Genomic DNA, 17890 nt, shown 5'->3' with positions numbered 1-17890 from the left:
AACATTTTCCCATGAACTTTCCAACCCCTTTGATGTCAAAGGTCTTGGACCTGTTTGTGTGGTCAGGAAATCACGACACAAGCCCAAAAGCTTCTGGAAAGATTTAATCTCATTTACTGTCACTGTTCTAACAAACAGTCAGGATGATGTCAGATGCAGAAAATACTGCTAAATAACTCTGATCAATCATTGAGGCTAATATCCATGAATAAATATCACGATCTGAGAAGACACGTGGACCGTCGCCGCCTTAGACTCTGTGAAGGACTGTAACAAGACTGTTTGACGCTGTGCTGCAAACTGACTCAAACAGAAGGACGTGAACGTGCATGCAGTTCTTTACCAACTCCTTAAATGTGAAGTGAAACAAACCAAAGACTAAAAGATGGCGTCTACATCTGCTCTAACACACACACGTTCAGAAGAGCTTCCCACCAGAGCGACGACTCCACAGCAGGCAGAGGTGTTGGGCTCAGTGAGCTGACTCCGGTCTGGATCACAGACGAAACAGACTGGAGTCAGCTCAAATAATACTGCTTATAATCCTGACATTTCACACACTGTGTCTCTGATGCACTTAATTTCTTTACATTTTATACATTTATGGGGAAGAGACATGTAAAAGACAAAACATTTACCCACACCTGTGAGTAAAGGTACAATAAAAAAATAAATTATCACCTCGATAAACCAAAAATAAAATATTCATATTTGCTCTCTTGTTATTCCTGGGGTAAATAAAGTTCCTGTTGTTGTCCAGCGGGGGGCGTTGCAGCGTCGCAGCCAGCCTCTGTAGCTCCCTGAACTGTGATTGGCTGACACCGTCTAATCAGGTCTGATCAGAGGAGATAAAACGGTGACATCCTCAGTAGAGACGCCACAGCGGCTTCTGCTGACACTGACAGGATGGTGACTTCTATCTTATATATCCATAGAATATAATTACGTCTTGACACATTTGATGCAGGGCTGGGTGATAATAAAAGTTACTATTTGTCAAATTTCTGTCATCCAAACACATCACCCAGCACCAATGTAAGGAATAAGGCTCGTACTACTCTATACTTCTGTTAACTGACAACAAATCCCAAGAAAAGACCAAAACCAACAACATGTTAGCTTCCATACCCTGTGTGAACCAGCTTAATGTCACTAATATACAACACTATCCCCCCACAAAGTCCATGGAGCAGCTGATTCCCTGAGCCTCTTCAGGACCTCTCTTCGTCTTAGCTTCTACTGATTCATTCTTGACACTGAAAACAGCAAAACTGAAGACAACAATGTCACAAATTAAAGTCACATTAGCAGCTGATCTGTGGCTTCGGATCTGGACGTCTACAGTCCCGTGACAACGACGGCCAGCTGGAAGCTGCAGAACGACTGCCGAATGGACGTTGGGAGATCATTGTTGAATGCTGCTGTTTCCAGATGTGAAGAGATCAGGAGGTTGAAGCACCAACCATGAAACACAGCGTCTGCACAGAGACAGACCACCTTGTTTCCAGTCCTATCCGATCAAATAAAGGCATGAGACCCCCAACAATAATCATAAATGGAGATGGACAGTCTCATATAAGAATATGCTGCTCAGCAAATGATGTTCAAATTTAGTGCAGGACAGTGTGTGTGTGTGAGTGTGTTCATAATAACGAATGGACACAAGATCCAGTGCATCGGTGTGTCAGACTGATAGAGCTCTATGGCACAAAGGAATATAAGACCTATCAGTGTCACACACACACACACACGCACCTGTTGTTGGTTTTGGTTTTCATGGGGTTTGTTGACAAGATGAAAATACAGAATATCACTCCACCAGATTTGGGAAACTGACACTTCCAATATTACACAGAGGATGATTTTTACAGGACACCAACTACTAACGTTTTTGAATAAGCCCCAAAAACGGACACGTAGCTTTTTTTTTTTTTCTTAAAAAATGATCTCTAATCTCTCCTTGAAGCCTACGTCTATAATGCGCTTTATCGCCGCTCTACTGTGGGCGATGTCGCCCTCTGCACTGCCAAAGAGTAAAGTTGCCGTCTATCGTCTCCATCTATTGCTTTAACAGATGCTTGGATGTGTTTCTGAGTGCGTTCTCAAGGTAACGCTGACAGAGTCTGTTCTCCTGTCCAGGTTTGGTTTCTGTAGAGAAAGGGGGGTGAGGAGGAGGAGTGGTGTCGGTGGTGGGGTGGGGTGGGGTGTGGTGGGGGGTTGGAGGGGGAGTCGGGGGTTGAGTAATGTGAGTGTGGGCCAACTTCAGTGGGCGGTCCCTGGGATTCAGCTGATTGGTCGTTCAGAGAGGACGCTTTGTTCCAGAGACAACTGTTCCCAGGATGTGTGTGTCAATGTGTATGTGTGTGTGTGCGTGTCTGCTCTCATTTGTCTATCTTTGTGAGGACCAGATTGTTTGACCTTCACTGTGCAGACTGATGCATGTGCAGAGTTTGACACTGGATGGCTGCAGTGGGAAGTTTCAGGATCCTCTCCAGACACGTTTTAAGACACATAAAATCACTCACGCTGCGTCTGGTTTGGTTTCCTGCATAAAAAAAGAACTAAATATAGTATATATTTATTTATATATATCGTATATATAAAAAAGGATTTTTTCTTTTACTGAAAAATCTATAATACGGTATGTGAATACGCACCACAACTGACTGTGATGTTACAAAACCGAGCTCCTGCTCAGATGCATCTTAAACTAAGGTTAAAGGCAAACACAGAAAAATGAATGTGAAAATGTCTGGTGTCAAACTCTGCTCACGGCAACAGTTGCTACGACCGCAGCCCCTGGAGATGAAGTCTCATCCAGTGGGCCGCTGTCCTGTCGGCTGCAGCTTCAGGTGTCGCTGCGGTAACAGAGGAGCACCTGTCTGAATGTGTCTGAACAACATCTGTATTGGAGCAGGATCCTGAGGTCAGGACCGAGCTCAGTGAGTACTGGGGGTCGTCACGGTGACGGTTAGAGTAGAGGCATTAAGTCACGGAGGGTCCTCACAAACATAGACGTACAAGTGTGTGTGTGTTGTGTTGTGCAGAGGTTTTCCATTTCAGCTCCACTGTCCCACCTCCTGCCTGTTGCCATAGTAACCACTCGACTGTAGAATGGCCATGTTTCCATGACGACGTCCTGGACAACCCTGTTCCACTTTTACAGTCGATGCAGCTCAGCAACACGATCTAAACTACTGCACAACAAGATGTGTGTGTGTGTGTGTGTGTGTGTTCAGAGCTACGGCAGGTTGTCGTCCCGCAGGCTCTCCAGGATCCGGACCAGGCTCTCCAGTCCGAACACGTAGCCCCGGTCCGGCCCGTCGTGCACCGCCGTGTCGCCACGGAAACCCTTAAAGGTGGAGTGGGCAAAGTCAATCATACGAACGTCCACCAGGGGGGGCTCCTTGGGCGGAGGGGCTGGAGGAGGGGGGAAGGAAATTAAACTGGGAGAGGAGGGGGAGGAGGAGTCTGAGAGGGAGTGAGGCGAGGGGGGAGGGGGGAGGAAAGAGTGGCAGTCTGACTTGGTGGGCGGGGCCTGAGGAGGGGGGCGAGGGGGGGCAGTGGGTGGAGCCATTAGTCCAGGTCCCTGAGAGGACAGCGACCCCGGGTCTGGGCTTTGGCTCATGTCCGTTTCACAGGGAGCGCCGGGGGCGGGAGGAGCGAGGGGCCCGGGGCCGCAGTGGGACTCTGCAGGGGCCGCGGGCGTCTTCTGTTGCCAGGCTGCGTGCTGCCCGGAGCCGAGGCCTGAGGGGCCTTCAGGTTCCTGCGGACACAGTCAGACACAGCGTAAGTCCTGGAGGAAAACTCTGTGTATTAGTCACACTTTCTTTCATCTAAAAAGTTGGGTGCGGGTTACACACTGGTACGACCAAGGTACATTTCAACCCTGTTTATACCTGGTACACTCGGTCTCTCTGTCTCCTGTTGCGCTAAATGTACAGTATTCAAATTACCCCGTGATCTCTATTTTCTTTTTTTAATTTAAAATAACAAGAACGAGCTACAATGCAGCACAGAAGCTTCACGTTGTAGAATTAAAAATTGGAATTAAAAAATAGGAATAGAAAACCTTGTTTTCCCAGTTTGAGACCCTCAAAAATAGACTGCAACTTTTGTTCTGAATTTTACGGTTTAAGTCCTGGTTGGTGCTGAGGCCGACTCACCTTTCCCTCATAGATGATGAGCAGCGAGGAAGAGTAGAAGCGGTAGGACGCCTGCTGCTCCAGCACCGCCTTCAGGCTGCGAAGCTTATTCAGGATCGGCTCAAAGAGGTCCTGCCTCAGGCCCTTCCCATTGTGCATGTACTGGTAGAGGGCCTGGCGGAAGCCTTCGATCGACAGGCCGCGGCCATAGTACTTGTTCCTGCAGAGGTAGTGACCGGTGTTCAGCTGGTACACCTGCGGAGACGGGAGAAGCAACAACAGCACAAGTGTTAACTGTCGAGATAAAAGGCCATTTCATCATGTATCATCCGTTGTGTCTTCTTCATGACTGCGAGTCTGGATTCGTGCTTCTACCTGCATGCCACACACTCTGACTCCCAGCGTCCCCGAAGTGCTCTGTTCACATTTCTTCATCTGTCTGGCTGCCTTCTCCTCAGAGGCGTCATCTCCGTGCTGCCTGGTTCCCATCTTCAGGTCCAGGATGCAGGGGTACGAGAAGTGGTGAACCACGTTCTCCAACAACAGAAACTCTGGTTAAAGCGCCACCGTTAAGGAGCAACAACCAACGTTTGGATGCACACACATCACGTATTCAACGAGGATTCACTTCCTGAGTAAGAAGTAAAGCAAGTCAGGGGCGGTGCGTGGCACAGTGGTTAGAGCGGCCGCCCCATGTAGAGGCTACAGTCCTCAACGCAGGCGCCCCCGGTTCGAATCCCGCGCCGGGGGGACCTTTCCTGCATGTCATTCCCCCTCTCTCTGCCTCCCCCTTTCCTGTCTATATCACTATGTACTATCAAATAAAAGGCGAAAAAGCCCAAAAATATACTAAAAAAAAGAAAAGAGAAAAAAGAAGTAAAGCAAGTTTGTCAGAAACCAAATATTGTTTTTAGGCTGCGAGTCGACAGCCGCCCTGCTGAATATGACTGGGACAGATGGACTTTGTTGAGGACAGAGATCATTGCTTATTCCTCAGCTGTGTTTTCCTGGCAGCTGCAGTCGGCTCTTTGAAGCTGAAGATCAAAACATAACCTTTAACCTGATCACCTCCGACACATCAAACCCTCACTCTTGTCCCTACGGTCTCAGTCATATGTACATTCAGTGTCTCCCACTGCTCAGGTTATTACTCCACCAGCACCAGAGTTAGAACAGGCTGTACAATTTTACATCACGTCTACAGCCTCACTCATTCACCTGCCCATGATTTGCCTTGATTATCTCTATTTAATCAAACTTTACCCAACAAATCTTCACATCTCATCTCCTGTAGTGGATGACATTAGTTTTTAAGCTCTGGAAACAAGGACCGTGATTGGCTGAGGAGTGAGGAAGGATACTGAAGAGTTTGCGGTCCTTGGACTCAGATCTCATGCGGCTGAGCTGCTGTTTGTGACAGCGGAGGCTCCAGGGGTTGTGGCTGATCTTCTCCGAGGTCAAACCGCTGTTCCAGTCCAACATCTGGAAGGGAACGTCTGAGTGGAGCTTTGGGTCCAACCTGGGACTCTTCAGCTCTGCAAGACTGTGAGAAAGGAGGAGAGAGGAGAGAGGGGGAGAGAGGATATCATCTATGAAGTCCAATTGTATTCAATACACCGACTGTCCAGGTGTAAACGGCAGCTCAGACTCACCAGAACATTTATTTATGCATTTATTAGGTCCAGACTCAGTTCTCTTCTTTTATTCCGTTCTACAGTTAATGACTTAAAATAGCAGAAAATATTAACCTCATGGTGGTGATAGAGAATAAGTCATAGGATCGTCAGTGTCAGCAGATTTCACCCTCTTCTGCATGTTATAAATGTCTGGAGAACATTTCATGGTAAATGGTTGTTGATAAACTATAGCGGAGGGCTGGTAAAATTAGATCAAAGCGGTGGAGCGCCTGACTGACACTGGCATTCATCTTTTTATTTGCAACTAATCGAGCAATAATATTTTTCATTACTCAACAAATATCTTTAAAGGTCAGAAAAATATCCAACCAGCAATTAAAAAAGACAGACAACCAGTTTAGAGTTATGTAAAAAACAACTGATCTCACTTGTCTGAGGTGTCGGTGTCGTGCGGCTCCCTCCTGTCGGGCCGCTCCTCCTTGTGGTCCGAGGAGGAGGAGGAGCGATGGAGGCTTCGGCGGGAGTGTTTCCTCCTCGGCTGCTCCCTCTCGGGGGGGTCGCGCTCCTCGTGCTCTGCAGTCCCGGCATCCATGTGGCTCTCCACGTAGGGGTAGGCCACCAGGTTGATGTAGCCATCAGAGTCACCCTCGAAACAAACCAGCACCACACCTGACAGGACAGAGGGAGGCACGAAATATTAAAATACCAGGAGAGACACAGAGAAACATAAACCACCAAATCGGACCAGTGGTGGGGGAATCTCACACTCATTTAACCCGACATGCAGTTCTTTGAAATGAACATCGTGTTTATTTTTCATCCAAACTCTCCTTAGCCTCAGAAAGACCGGCTCTATATTTCTTTTACTCAGTTCTTAGTAAGTATGACCTGAGACAAGGGCTGATTCTAAAATTTCTTCAAATTTCTTTTTTAAAATTCACTTTTCCCTTTTTTTTGTACATCTATATATGCACAAGGCTGTGTACATGTATGTTGTTGTATTTGTGTACAGGTATGCAAGTTAGTAGATGGGTGGGTCAACATATAGATATAGATAGGATACACTTCTTGATCAGTAACAACTGTACCGGCGCTCTCTATTATGTGATGTTTACACTGTGTTCTGAATTGAGAAAAAAAACAACAGCCTGTGGAAGTACTGCAGCGTTTTAAGTTTTTGAGCTATCACTGACCAAGCTTTAAATAAAACTCTGACAGTATTTACAACCAGTGGCTGTTTTTAATCAGGAAATTGAGGAGCTTTGCTGTCAGTCAACAGAAACTGATGGCACACAGGGGCCTGGCAGCATTTTACAGTTAAACACAACTGCTTGGTATGGCAACTTCAGTGTGAAGGACAAAACCAAGCCATCAAAACTTGTAAATATTGCAGGGAATGCGGTTGGCAAGCCACAAGAACAGCTCTGCAATGAGAGTGAGGTACTCAGGAAGGCCAGACAGATATCTGAGGATGACTCTCCCCCACAAAACTCTTAAGTTTGAGTTGCTCCCATCTGGCTGTTGATTCAGGGACCTGAGGGTGAGCACTGAATGCAAGATGGCTGAACTAGGTAAGACATAAGTAACTCTACGATGTGTTTTTATTTAACCTATTCCCACTTTTCTGCCAATTTGCACAATTCTCTGTTGTTGTATGTTTTAATGCTGACTGACTGTCTGACTGACTGTCTAGCAGTTAAAAGTCAGTAAGATAAGTAAAAGCCTGTATCCAAAAAAGTAACAAGAAATGTAAAATGTCTAATTGACATTAACTAACACGATAAAGTATAAAACAAACTCACAAATATAAGTCTGTAGATCTTTGTGTCAATATGTTTAACACTAGAGTATACACATGGACTCTTGAGTTGTACAGTTATATTTCTCCATCGATACATCAAGATTTAGACGTTCTGAAATTCAATTGAAGACCCGCTAATGGATCAATTAACCAGACATGAATGTCTGCCAATGTTTGACTGAAACATTAATCAGTTATTTTTAGCTTTACTCTCCGAGTATATCATCTCGTCCCTGGCTCAACACTGTAACATTTTCCCTGATTCACTTTGCTGTCAGTTTGCTGGTGGGAAATCAACTCCACATCAAGTCCAAATTGTAGAGTCCAGATTCATCTGAGCAGCAGCATCAGCGAGAGAGAGCATCGTCTCCACGGCGACTTCACCAGCTCCTCGGCACAACACAGGGATAAACTTGATCGGACCGAGTCACACAGTCTGACGATGAAACAACCTTGACGGTGTCTGGACAGCTGTTTGACTGTGTTTATTCAACTGGCAGGACAATAGTAGTAGGCACAGATCCAGGGTTAAATATAGACTCCTCATCGACCACTGTTGTCATGGCACTGGGACCCACAACACCAACAGGATGACTGGTGGGAATACAGACGTACTACTGACGTACTACTGACTGCAGATCAATGCACAGGGACGATATCATCCTGGTCTCATGTACAGTTGAAAGCTGAATGTGGGGAGGGGGTTTATGACTGTGGTCGCTTATGTGGCGTCCCCAGTGGTGGGCTGGTGCCATACCACTGGTCACGCCCTTCTGATTAAGGCCCGGTGTCACCAGGTATAAAGCCAGGCCTGCTGATTGCTCTCACTCTCTCTCCTTCTCCCCTCTCCTGCAGGTACCGGTGACGGCGATGCAGTCTCCTTAGTTTACTTTGTTGCTCCTTTGTGTTATGCACCTTACAACACCCCACACACACATACGTCTCACACTCACACAACATGCTCTACACACCTATTTACTGACACTCACACCCCATGATCTGGTCTTTTGTTACAATATATTATTATTTATCATTAAATAAACATTTGTTAATTGTTGCCACGGTGGTCTCTCCCTTTTTGTCATGGCTGTAAGAGCCAGGCTGTGACAAAAGTGGGGGCTCGTCCTAAGCTTATTTTGGTGATAGATTAAATTTGTTTGGTTCGTTTGTTGGGGCAGCGTGGCTGTGTAATCAGGTGAGTGGGCCCTGGTGCGCGCTGTGCCCTGTTGTGTGGGTGGGGAGATCCGCCGTGCGCTAAGTGTCGTTGTTGCTCCGGTTGTTTTTTCTCCTCTCTTTTGTTTGTTCTGTTGCTCATTCATGAGTTCCAAAGAGAAGGTAAGTGTTGCCGCCCAGTTGCGCTGCGAAGTTTCCCCTGTTAGGTGAATGGCGTTTCCCCTTTGGGTTACGTCGGTTTGTTTTTTTCTATAGTGTTGTGGCGACGTGGTTAGTGTTAATTGTCTTCGGGCAATTATCTCGGGGGCACCTCCGTGGGATATTGTGGGGTCGCCTGCGTGCAGGTTGCTTTCACAAACCCACTGGTTTTGCGTGCGTAAATTCCCACCGCAAGCCACATGAAGACTAGGGTTGAGGGATAGGTAAGTTTTGGTTAGGCAGGTAAGTGGGGAAAACTTCGGGGAGGTAAAGTTCGCCTCGATTGTGCATTTTGGGAGGGTAAACACTGTGCATTCTGTTTGGTTCACGCGCTGAGCTATGGCTTCGGTGGCAGAGTTTGTTGATGCGCCCTCAGAGGGGTTTCTTAATAGCTGTTCCTGGGAGCAGTTAGCGCAGATAGCTGAGCATTATGAGATGGATTTTACAGGGAATGAGTATAAAAGTGAGTTGAAAGAAATTGTTTTGTCCACGTTGGTAGGTAAAGGAATTGTGGGGAAGGGAGAGTCTCTTGCAGACTTGGCTGCGCCAGATGCGGCAAGTTCTGGGCCGGTGTCTGAGTCTGGGCTGACGTTTGAGCAGCGCAGGGAGTTAATGGCTTTGCAGTTAGAGCAGGAAAAAGTGAGATTTGAAGTTGAGAAAATGAGGCTCGAGCAGCAGAGATTGAGTTTGGTCCGAGATGGGAAGTTTCCGGGTTCCGCGTCACCTGAAGAGGGACAGTGTTTTTTTGATCTGGGTGCAAATTTGAGACTGATGCCTAGGTTTAATGAGAAGGACCCTGATACATTTTTTGCTTTGTTCGAGCGCGTTGCAGACGCGAGGCGGTGGCCAGATGCGGATAGAACGTTAATGCTCCAGTGCGTCCTGACTGGGAGGGCCCAGGAGGCGTACTCTGCATTAAGTGCCGCTGATTGTTTGTCGTATGTTAAAGTGAAGTCGGCTGTTTTGAAAGCGTACGAATTAGTTCCGGAAGCGTATCGCCAAAAATTCAGGAATTGGGTAAAGGGTGAAAAACAAACGCACATGGAGTTTGCGCGTGAGTTGTTGTCCCACTTTAACCGTTGGTGTTCTGCTGCCTGTGTGGGTGATTTTGAGAGCCTTTTTGAGTTAGTTGTACTGGAACAGTTGAAGAATTCGATTCCGCAGCGCATTGCAACGTATTTGAGTGAACAGAAGGCGACTACTGTGTTGAAAGCGGCAGAGCTTGCCGACGATTTTGTTCTTACGCATCAAAGCAGCCTGGGTGATGCGCAGCGTCAGGCAAGTAGTTATGGTAATTCCCGCTATAGCGCGCAGCTTTCCACATCTGGCCCGTCACAGGCCTTTAAAGCCTCGAGGGGCAGAGATGAGGGGGGCAGGGTGTGTAATTATTGCCAAGGCGCTGGGCATTGGAAGGATCAGTGTCCCGTTTTGAGGTCTAAAAGTAAATACGAGTCGTTCTCACCTGCTCTTGCGTGTTCCGTTGTCCCGAGGTTGAAGCCTGGGTGTGCTGATCCGGGTGGTAGTAATGGTTTTGAGCCTTTTATCGCTGATGCAGTTGTGTCTTTGGTTGGCGGTAAGGAACGTGTGCCAATAAAGATTTTGCGTGACACTGGTGCCAAACACTCGTTTATTGTGGAGTCAGTTTTGCCTTTCTCATCGAAGACAGAGACAGGGGACTTTATTTTGATGCGAGGCTTGGGTTTGGAGCTGACGCCGGTTCCACGCCATAACATGGTGTTGGAGTGTGATCTGGTGCGTGGCGCTGTGGCTGTCGGGGTGCGTCCTGCGCTGCCGATTGAGGGTGTAGCCATGATAGTGGGCAACGATCTGGCTGGTGGTGTTGTGTGGGCGGATGGCCTGCCGCCTCCGGTGGTTACTTCGAAGCCACTTGCGTCTGGGGAGCTGGATGAAAGTGGTCAGAGGTACCCGGAGGTTTTTCCAGCTTGCGCCGTGACGCGCGCACAGAGCCGTGTTCTGGCTGCACCTGATTTGTCTAGCCCAGTGCGTAAACCAGAGTCGGTGGTCTCCATTCCCGATTTGCCTCCATCAGTTTCTCGAGATGAGTGGATTAAAGGCCAATGTACTGATCCATCTTTGTCCGGGTTGGTTGCTAGTGTCATCGCAGGGTCTGAGTTGGAAAATGTTGCGCACGGATACTTTGTACAGAATGAGTTGCTTGTGAGGAAATGGGTGCCATGTGATGGTGATGTTGTGGGCGAACCAGTGTTTCAGATTGTTGTGCCTGAATTGTTTCGGGACGCAGTGTTGAAAATCGCACATGAGTCTGGGCATTTGGGCATCAGGAAAACGTATGACCGTGTCCTGCGTTTTTTTTTCTGGCCAAGGTTGAAGCGCGATGTTGCCAAGTATGTGAAAACGTGCCACAAATGTCAGTTGACGAGTAAGCCGAACCAGTGTCATAGACAGCGGCGCCGGTTCAGCCCTGGAGATCAAGTTTTGGCGTTGACTCCAGTAGTGCATTCCCCATGTCAAGCCAAGTTTACAGGTCCTTATGTTGTGGAGCGACAGGTCTCGGAGCAGAATTATTACATTGCGACTCCGACGCGACGAAAATCCTTTCGTCTTTGTCATGTAAATTTATTAAAACCTTATTATAGACGTGACACTGAATCTGTTCCTGTTGGTCCTGAGTGTGGGTTGAATGTAAGTCCTGGTCTTACGGTTGAGTATAGTGCGCCAAGTAAGCAGCGTTTGTATAGGTGTGCACCACACAAGCAGAAAGTGATGGAGTCAGCCAGAGTTTTGAAGTGCATGTAGTTTCTGGTGGGAGTTCTCTGATTGTGTACACGGGTCATGCTCATTGCTTAGACGTTAGACATGTTGAAGGCAAGGATAATGTGTTGGCCGGTGCCCTTTCTCGTGCCCCGGTGGGTTAGGCGGGGTATTGGGATGTTGGGTATTGTGTGTTCTCTATTGTAGGTATTATAGGATGTACATTTATTTTGTTCATGACACCTGTGGTCCCATGTTTTCTTCCTGTCCTTCCTCTGAGTTTGTTTGCAGGTGCCGGGTTGCAGAGGTTGGCAGGGTGGAAAATGTGGGGTCTTCAGTTGTTTTCAGTGATCCCGTTGGGTCCCTGTCTTGAGGGGGGGGGGTGTGGCGTCCCCAGTGGTGGGCTGGTGCCATACCACTGGTCACGCCCTTCTGATTAAGGCCTGCCGGTGACACCTGGGCCCGGTGTCACCAGGTATAAAGCCAGGCCTGCTGATTGCTCTCACTCTCTCTCCTTCTCCCCTCTCCTGCAGGTACCGGTGACGGCGATGCAGTCTCCTTAGTTTACTTTGTTGCTCCTTTGTGTTATGCACCTTACAACACCCCACACACACATACGTCTCACACTCACACAACATGCTCTACACACCTATTTACTGACACTCACACCCCATGATCTGGTCTTTTGTTACAATATATTATTATTTATCATTAAATAAACATTTGTTAATTGTTGCCACGGTGGTCTCTCCCTTTTTGTCATGGCTGTAAGAGCCAGGCTGTGACACTTAGGTAAAGTAGCTAAAGTAAATTTTTCATCTGGCTTAGCTAAAACTGTTCTATTCTCCTCTGCCTACATTTGACCTTATCTGACTTGAGGTATTATGGAATGACAAACAAGTATATATCAAGTATATCAAGTAGAAAATAATGTTGTGAAATTGCAGTCTAGATACTGAATGTATGTGAGTCTACAGTCACGCTAACAGCTCTGTAAGGCTCTACTGCTTTGAGCTAAATGCTAATGTCAGAGTGCTAACGATGAAAACGGTGACATGTGTGACAGGTTGAAAGTTCCTTTGATTTAATATACAGAATTAATTAATCATCTACAACATCTGTTTGGAATGGCTCTGTTACATCTGGAAGGGTTTTTCATCCTACATCCTGCTTCTGAGATCTTTTCCCTCTTTATAGCCTCCTGTCAACAGGAAGTGATGTAACGTGTGTGGTGCTGGATGTCTTTAGAACATTCCTGAGGAAAATTTCATATTCAGAAAACCAATTCATAAAGCTTACAATTTGAATTAAATCAAACTCTATTTTTGATACTATACACTGTGATTACCCCTGTGGACAATAAATCGTATTATCTGTAAAGTCACTCCTGCTGTGAATTCAAATTGCCTTCCACCGCACAAGGGATTCACAGGAAACACTGCAGTGTGTAATGTAGCGTTTCGGTTTGTAATGCTGTTATCTCATTTACATCAGCTTCACTGTTTACACTTCACTCTCCCACAGCCCCTCGGAGCTTTAAAAACTCAACTGCTACTGAAAATTTAACATTTTGATCCAGCTGCAGCTTCAAATGTAAAGTTATCAACTGGTGGATATTACTTGAAAGTACATGTCAATGACGTAAGTGAGAGTTTGTCCAGTCTGTGTCATTTCTGGTATTTTCTATTATTACATTACTGAAGAGAGAAGTGGAGCTGGAGGAAAACAGCCCGTTCTATTTCTGATAATGTCGCTTGTTGTTCGCTTTTGTTTTTAAACACACTTTCTGTTGCCTCCAGTGACAATAGGTGTCACCAAAAAAAACAAGTGAAATCTATGACTACCTCTATGAATCTCTAGAGCTGTTTTCACTTCGACTACGTCCACCCTGCTATGTTTTTGTTAAAAACACACCCATTTTGCTATGCTTGCAACACGTAGCAAACGTTCTGTCCACACAAGTGTTAGAGCTCAGAGGACGGAGAGTTTTGAAAATGCTGCTGGCTCTGCTTTATTTTAAAAACTCCAGGGCTGTCCATTGGACAGGCAAAAAGAGAAACAGTGATGTCGACGACTCGACCGGCCACGGCCACTTCCTGATTAGGTATCATTAACCTCGACTACCAGTGGTGAATTGACAATGAAATACAAGTGTAACTGGCCTTGTTGTCTTTACTAGCAGCCGTTGAGATACATTTTGCATATGAATTCTTACTGTCTTTGCTGTTCCTCTTTGTAGTATGTTTTTTAATTACAATTAATCAACTGCAAACCAGACAGTTTATTTCCTGTTTATAGACCGTTTCAGAGAGTATAAACAAATACAGGTGTTACCAAGGATACTAATTAAGGCTCCATTCAATTTAGTGTACCAGAGCGTTTTCTAATGAGCCACACCTGTCTTTGTTTATACTCTCTGAAAGGGTCTATAGGCTCACACATGCCAAGTGCACCTGATTGCTCAAGTATGTGTACGTTGTCAGGTGTGATAACTTGGATGGAGATTATTTAGTTGTCTGGATGGAGCAGGAACACTGGTTTAAAGTGGAAAACATGGCAGTGTGGACATGTCCTTATTCTGGATTACTGGAGTCCTGCTCTGGATTAAGTTGGGCAGAGCTGTGACTGGAAAAAAAAATTACCAGCAGAAGTAGGATAAAAGTAGATGTCTCCCCACCCAAGCAGGCGCATTAAGCCAGCAGGACAGTGAAGGACATGTCAGTCTGGGCACCCACACGGTCCTTACATCAGGCCTCTTCAAGCAAGTCAGAGAAAACACCTGTGTGGCTGCACTGCGGCTCAGCTGGGGATTTCACACTCACTTTTATGTCTTTCCTGAGATTTCTCACCCGACCCTGCTATTTATTAATCTAATTTCTTGCGGCTGTAAGCGGCACCCCGATTTCTTTCTTTTTAGTTTTCCAGTTTCCACTTTGTTCTGAATACCTGTTCAGAATCAGTTTGCGGGTGTCGAACGAGGACACGTCTCCTCGTGTCTTGCGGCACCTTCCTGTCAGACCTTTCTCACACTGAACTGCCAAAGAAATTAATAATAAATCATCATAAAAGCTGCCTACATTCCACCTCTGAGTGTTTCGGTGTCAGAGCCTCTGTGTTCTTGTTTGCTGGCTCAGTGTCGTGACTTAGAGGCACGGCAAACTGGAACAGAGCCGTCGTTAATGTTATTAGTTCCACCTGCTCCACCCACCATCAGTCTCTCTTCATCTGCGTCGTTATCTCTCTGCTTACATCATCCGCCAAAATGCTAAATGGGCTGCAGTGCATACATGTAGTAGAAGGGTGTGTGCGCGTGTGCGTGTGTGTGTACGCTGGCTTGTCATAGTGTGTTTGGGTCTGTTACTACAGCAAATGCAAGTGGAACCAGTGTCTAGTGATGAAGAGCAGAACAGCTAAACCACTTTACTTCCATTAAACATCCGCACTTCCTCCCCTCTTCTCTGTCTGTTTCCTTCTCCTCCATCACTAACAGATGAATATTTGGAGCATTAGATTTCAGACCAGTGTTTGAATTATGGGGAAGAGCAGGAGGTTAGGAGGGAGAGGAGGGGTGGGGGTGGGATTTCTAACCAAACCATGAAAGATATGAGGAATAACAATGAAATCAAATAAAGATCCAATGTCCAATAAGTGAGAGAGTTTAAAATCTGTGTGTGCAGCTCTTTGAACTGGGTTTTATCCTCTGTCCATAACATAATTGAAGCAGACATGTTTTTGTGTGTGTGTGTGCTTTCAGGTTGTATTGTTTTGTGGGCCTGTGTGACTGTTGTGTGGATCTGGTGTAGAATGGGACATGGACTGATCCACACGGAGGTTACATTGTTATCTTGTGTCGTGGTGAAAAGGCCACAGGGCGACAGACGTTTACATGGTTGGTGACACTGTCTTGTTGTGAGAATGTGTCTTCGCCGTGTAGAGAGGAAACAAGAAAGTCTGGTGGTTTTATTGTCAGAGAGAGCCCTGACCCTTAAGCTTCAAAAGACAAACTACAGCTACACCTGAAATAACTGATTAGTTGGGTAACTTGGAGCCAGTAGAATCAAGAAGTGTACTGAAGACAACGACTATGTATCATCATTGACATTATTAATCATTTTGAGAAGTGTGTGTTTGTGTGTGAACATCCCTCTCTTTCAGCTCTGGTTACGGTCTCTACCAGCTCCTGAGACAATCATCAGTCTTCGCTCTGTTCACCAACCGGTCTCTTACCGTGTGTGTCTATCGGCTGTTTGCTGCTGAACAGGTTGCAGACTGTGTATTTTTAGAGCTTTGCCTGTGGCAGCCAAAAATGATGCCATGAGCAGGGAGAGTGAAGCGAAGGAGTACATTTACAGAGTGGACAGTTAATCAATGAGCTGAAACTCACAATGAAGCTCTGTGGAGTGAAGTGAAGCTGCAGATTCAAGTGTATAGTCATCCTCTTTTTACATTGTCACTGATACAACGTCAATATAAAACACTGATTAGAGCTGCAGATTAGAGTGTTGTGTTTAGAAAATTAAGAAGTCAAATCAATATTGATGCAATATCGAACCTTTTCAAGACCTTAATAAATTAACAAGTCTGAAAGTCTGAATGTTTTCTTTTGTTCTGACTTTTGTTTTGGTTCTATTGTAAACGCTGTTTTAAAATAGAAGAAGCAGAGTGGACAACTCAGTCCTGGATGGTCATGGAAGTTCAACTGCACATAGTTGACAAAAATAGAAACACAGCAATAAAAGATCCAAACACCTGCAGCAGCAGAATCAAAATCAAAGAAGCACAACATTAATGTTGCATGTTGGGAGAAAATACTGGTGCCTCTTATTACTGCCAAACATTTTTCTAAACCCCATTTCTATTATCTGATTTGGACGTGTGAAGGTGGAGCCCAATGTAACCCCCTCCGAGTATAGATATAGGTTAAAGATACATTTATGTGTGTGATAACACAGCAATGCCAGTGACAAGCGGCCACAACACATAAATTATACTAACTGACTTTTTCTACCAGTCTTAAACACACTATCTCTAATCCTAACACTCACAACAAATTTACAGTAAATATAAGACTTTTGAAAATCTTATTTTCCTTTGTTTAAATTCAAGATGTTTTAAGTGTTTTTAATGATCCGTGGGGATATAACCTGGGTATTAGTACAAATGCAAACCTGACCAAACCAACAGGGCAAAGAGAAAAATGAGAACAAACTCAACAAGCCTGATGATCTGATGATAGGGCTGAGGAAATAAATCAGACACAAAGGGGTTGGGGGGGTGGGGGGGCATTGGGGACGGCCGGGCTCTGCTGCTACTGAACAACACTGAGTTACTACTGACCTTTATACTCCGGAGTGAACTCCTTCATCTCTGGAGGCAGTGACTCGTAGAAGCGCTGCTCTCTGCTGATCAGAGGCTTACACACTGTGTGGTCATCGTAACGCATCATACTGGTGTGACCCCCCACCTGCAAACACACACACACACACACACACACACACAAATATGAAAAAAACAAAATCCAAACCAATTCAAATCTCCTCCTGTGAAATAAATTCTGATATATCGCTACCTGTGTGTCTGCGTAACTATAATGAGCTATAAACCATTATTAAATGTTTTTGTTTATTGAAGCGGACAAAGTATTCATACCAAACACATGGAGCTTCTTTATAACAGAGACTTTTCCCTCTCACCTGGTGTACGAAGGGCTCCAGTGGAACCCCTCCTCCTCGTTGTCGAAGTGAAGCCCCTCCCCCCTGCCCCGCCCCCTGTAGCTTGCTGTCCATGTTGTTGGTGTGAGGGAGGCACATGGCTCCTGGCGAACGCACTGCGCCTCCTCCTGTGGAGGGGAGGAAGGTGTTCACATGGAGGTGACAGAAAGAAACCCGGTGCACACTAGGCAGCAGCAGCTGGTGTTGTTTACAGGGTTCAGGTGCTCACACCAACACCATCGTCTATGATAAATTGATTTCCTTTCAGGGTAACAAAGTCTATCTATGTATTAATCAATGCCAAAATCATGCTTTATTCAAAAATAGAAACAGGAATTCAATACATTTTCATCAAGTGTTAATCTGTAAATCTTTATGAATTTGACTTATTTTTCCTAAAACTAATGATTAAGTGCCAAAATATTGGTAACTGTCCTAACTGATAATAATTGCTAAAATAAAACAGTGTGAAAACCCAAAGATGACCAGTTT

At 45.7% G+C, this 17890-nt stretch overlaps 1 protein-coding gene across 2 annotated transcripts in view; it reads right to left on the bottom strand.

The window, feature by feature from the left end:
• Positions 1 to 87: 87 nt before the first annotated feature.
• Positions 88 to 17890, bottom strand: part of ip6k1 (inositol hexakisphosphate kinase 1) — a 43435-nt gene continuing 25632 nt past the window's right edge. For both annotated transcript variants that reach the window (XM_083971909.1, XM_083971908.1), the window contains 7 exons: positions 17381 to 17526; positions 17025 to 17151; positions 6211 to 6451; positions 5507 to 5688; positions 4521 to 4696; positions 4167 to 4400; positions 88 to 3766 (listed from right to left, as the gene is read on the bottom strand). In XM_083971909.1, coding sequence (XP_083828035.1) covers positions 3242 to 3766; positions 4167 to 4400; positions 4521 to 4696; positions 5507 to 5688; positions 6211 to 6451; positions 17025 to 17151; positions 17381 to 17497 — 1602 coding nt within the window. In that variant the 5' untranslated portion in view covers positions 17498 to 17526 and the 3' untranslated portion in view covers positions 88 to 3241. The remainder of the gene's footprint in view (positions 3767 to 4166; positions 4401 to 4520; positions 4697 to 5506; positions 5689 to 6210; positions 6452 to 17024; positions 17152 to 17380; positions 17527 to 17890) is intronic.

Source organism: Trachurus trachurus (genome assembly GCF_905171665.1).
Source record: "Trachurus trachurus genome assembly, chromosome: 5".
In the NCBI taxonomy this organism is placed as follows: domain Eukaryota; kingdom Metazoa; phylum Chordata; class Actinopteri; order Carangiformes; family Carangidae; genus Trachurus; species Trachurus trachurus.
This window is presented reverse-complemented; position numbering and strand designations above follow the sequence as displayed.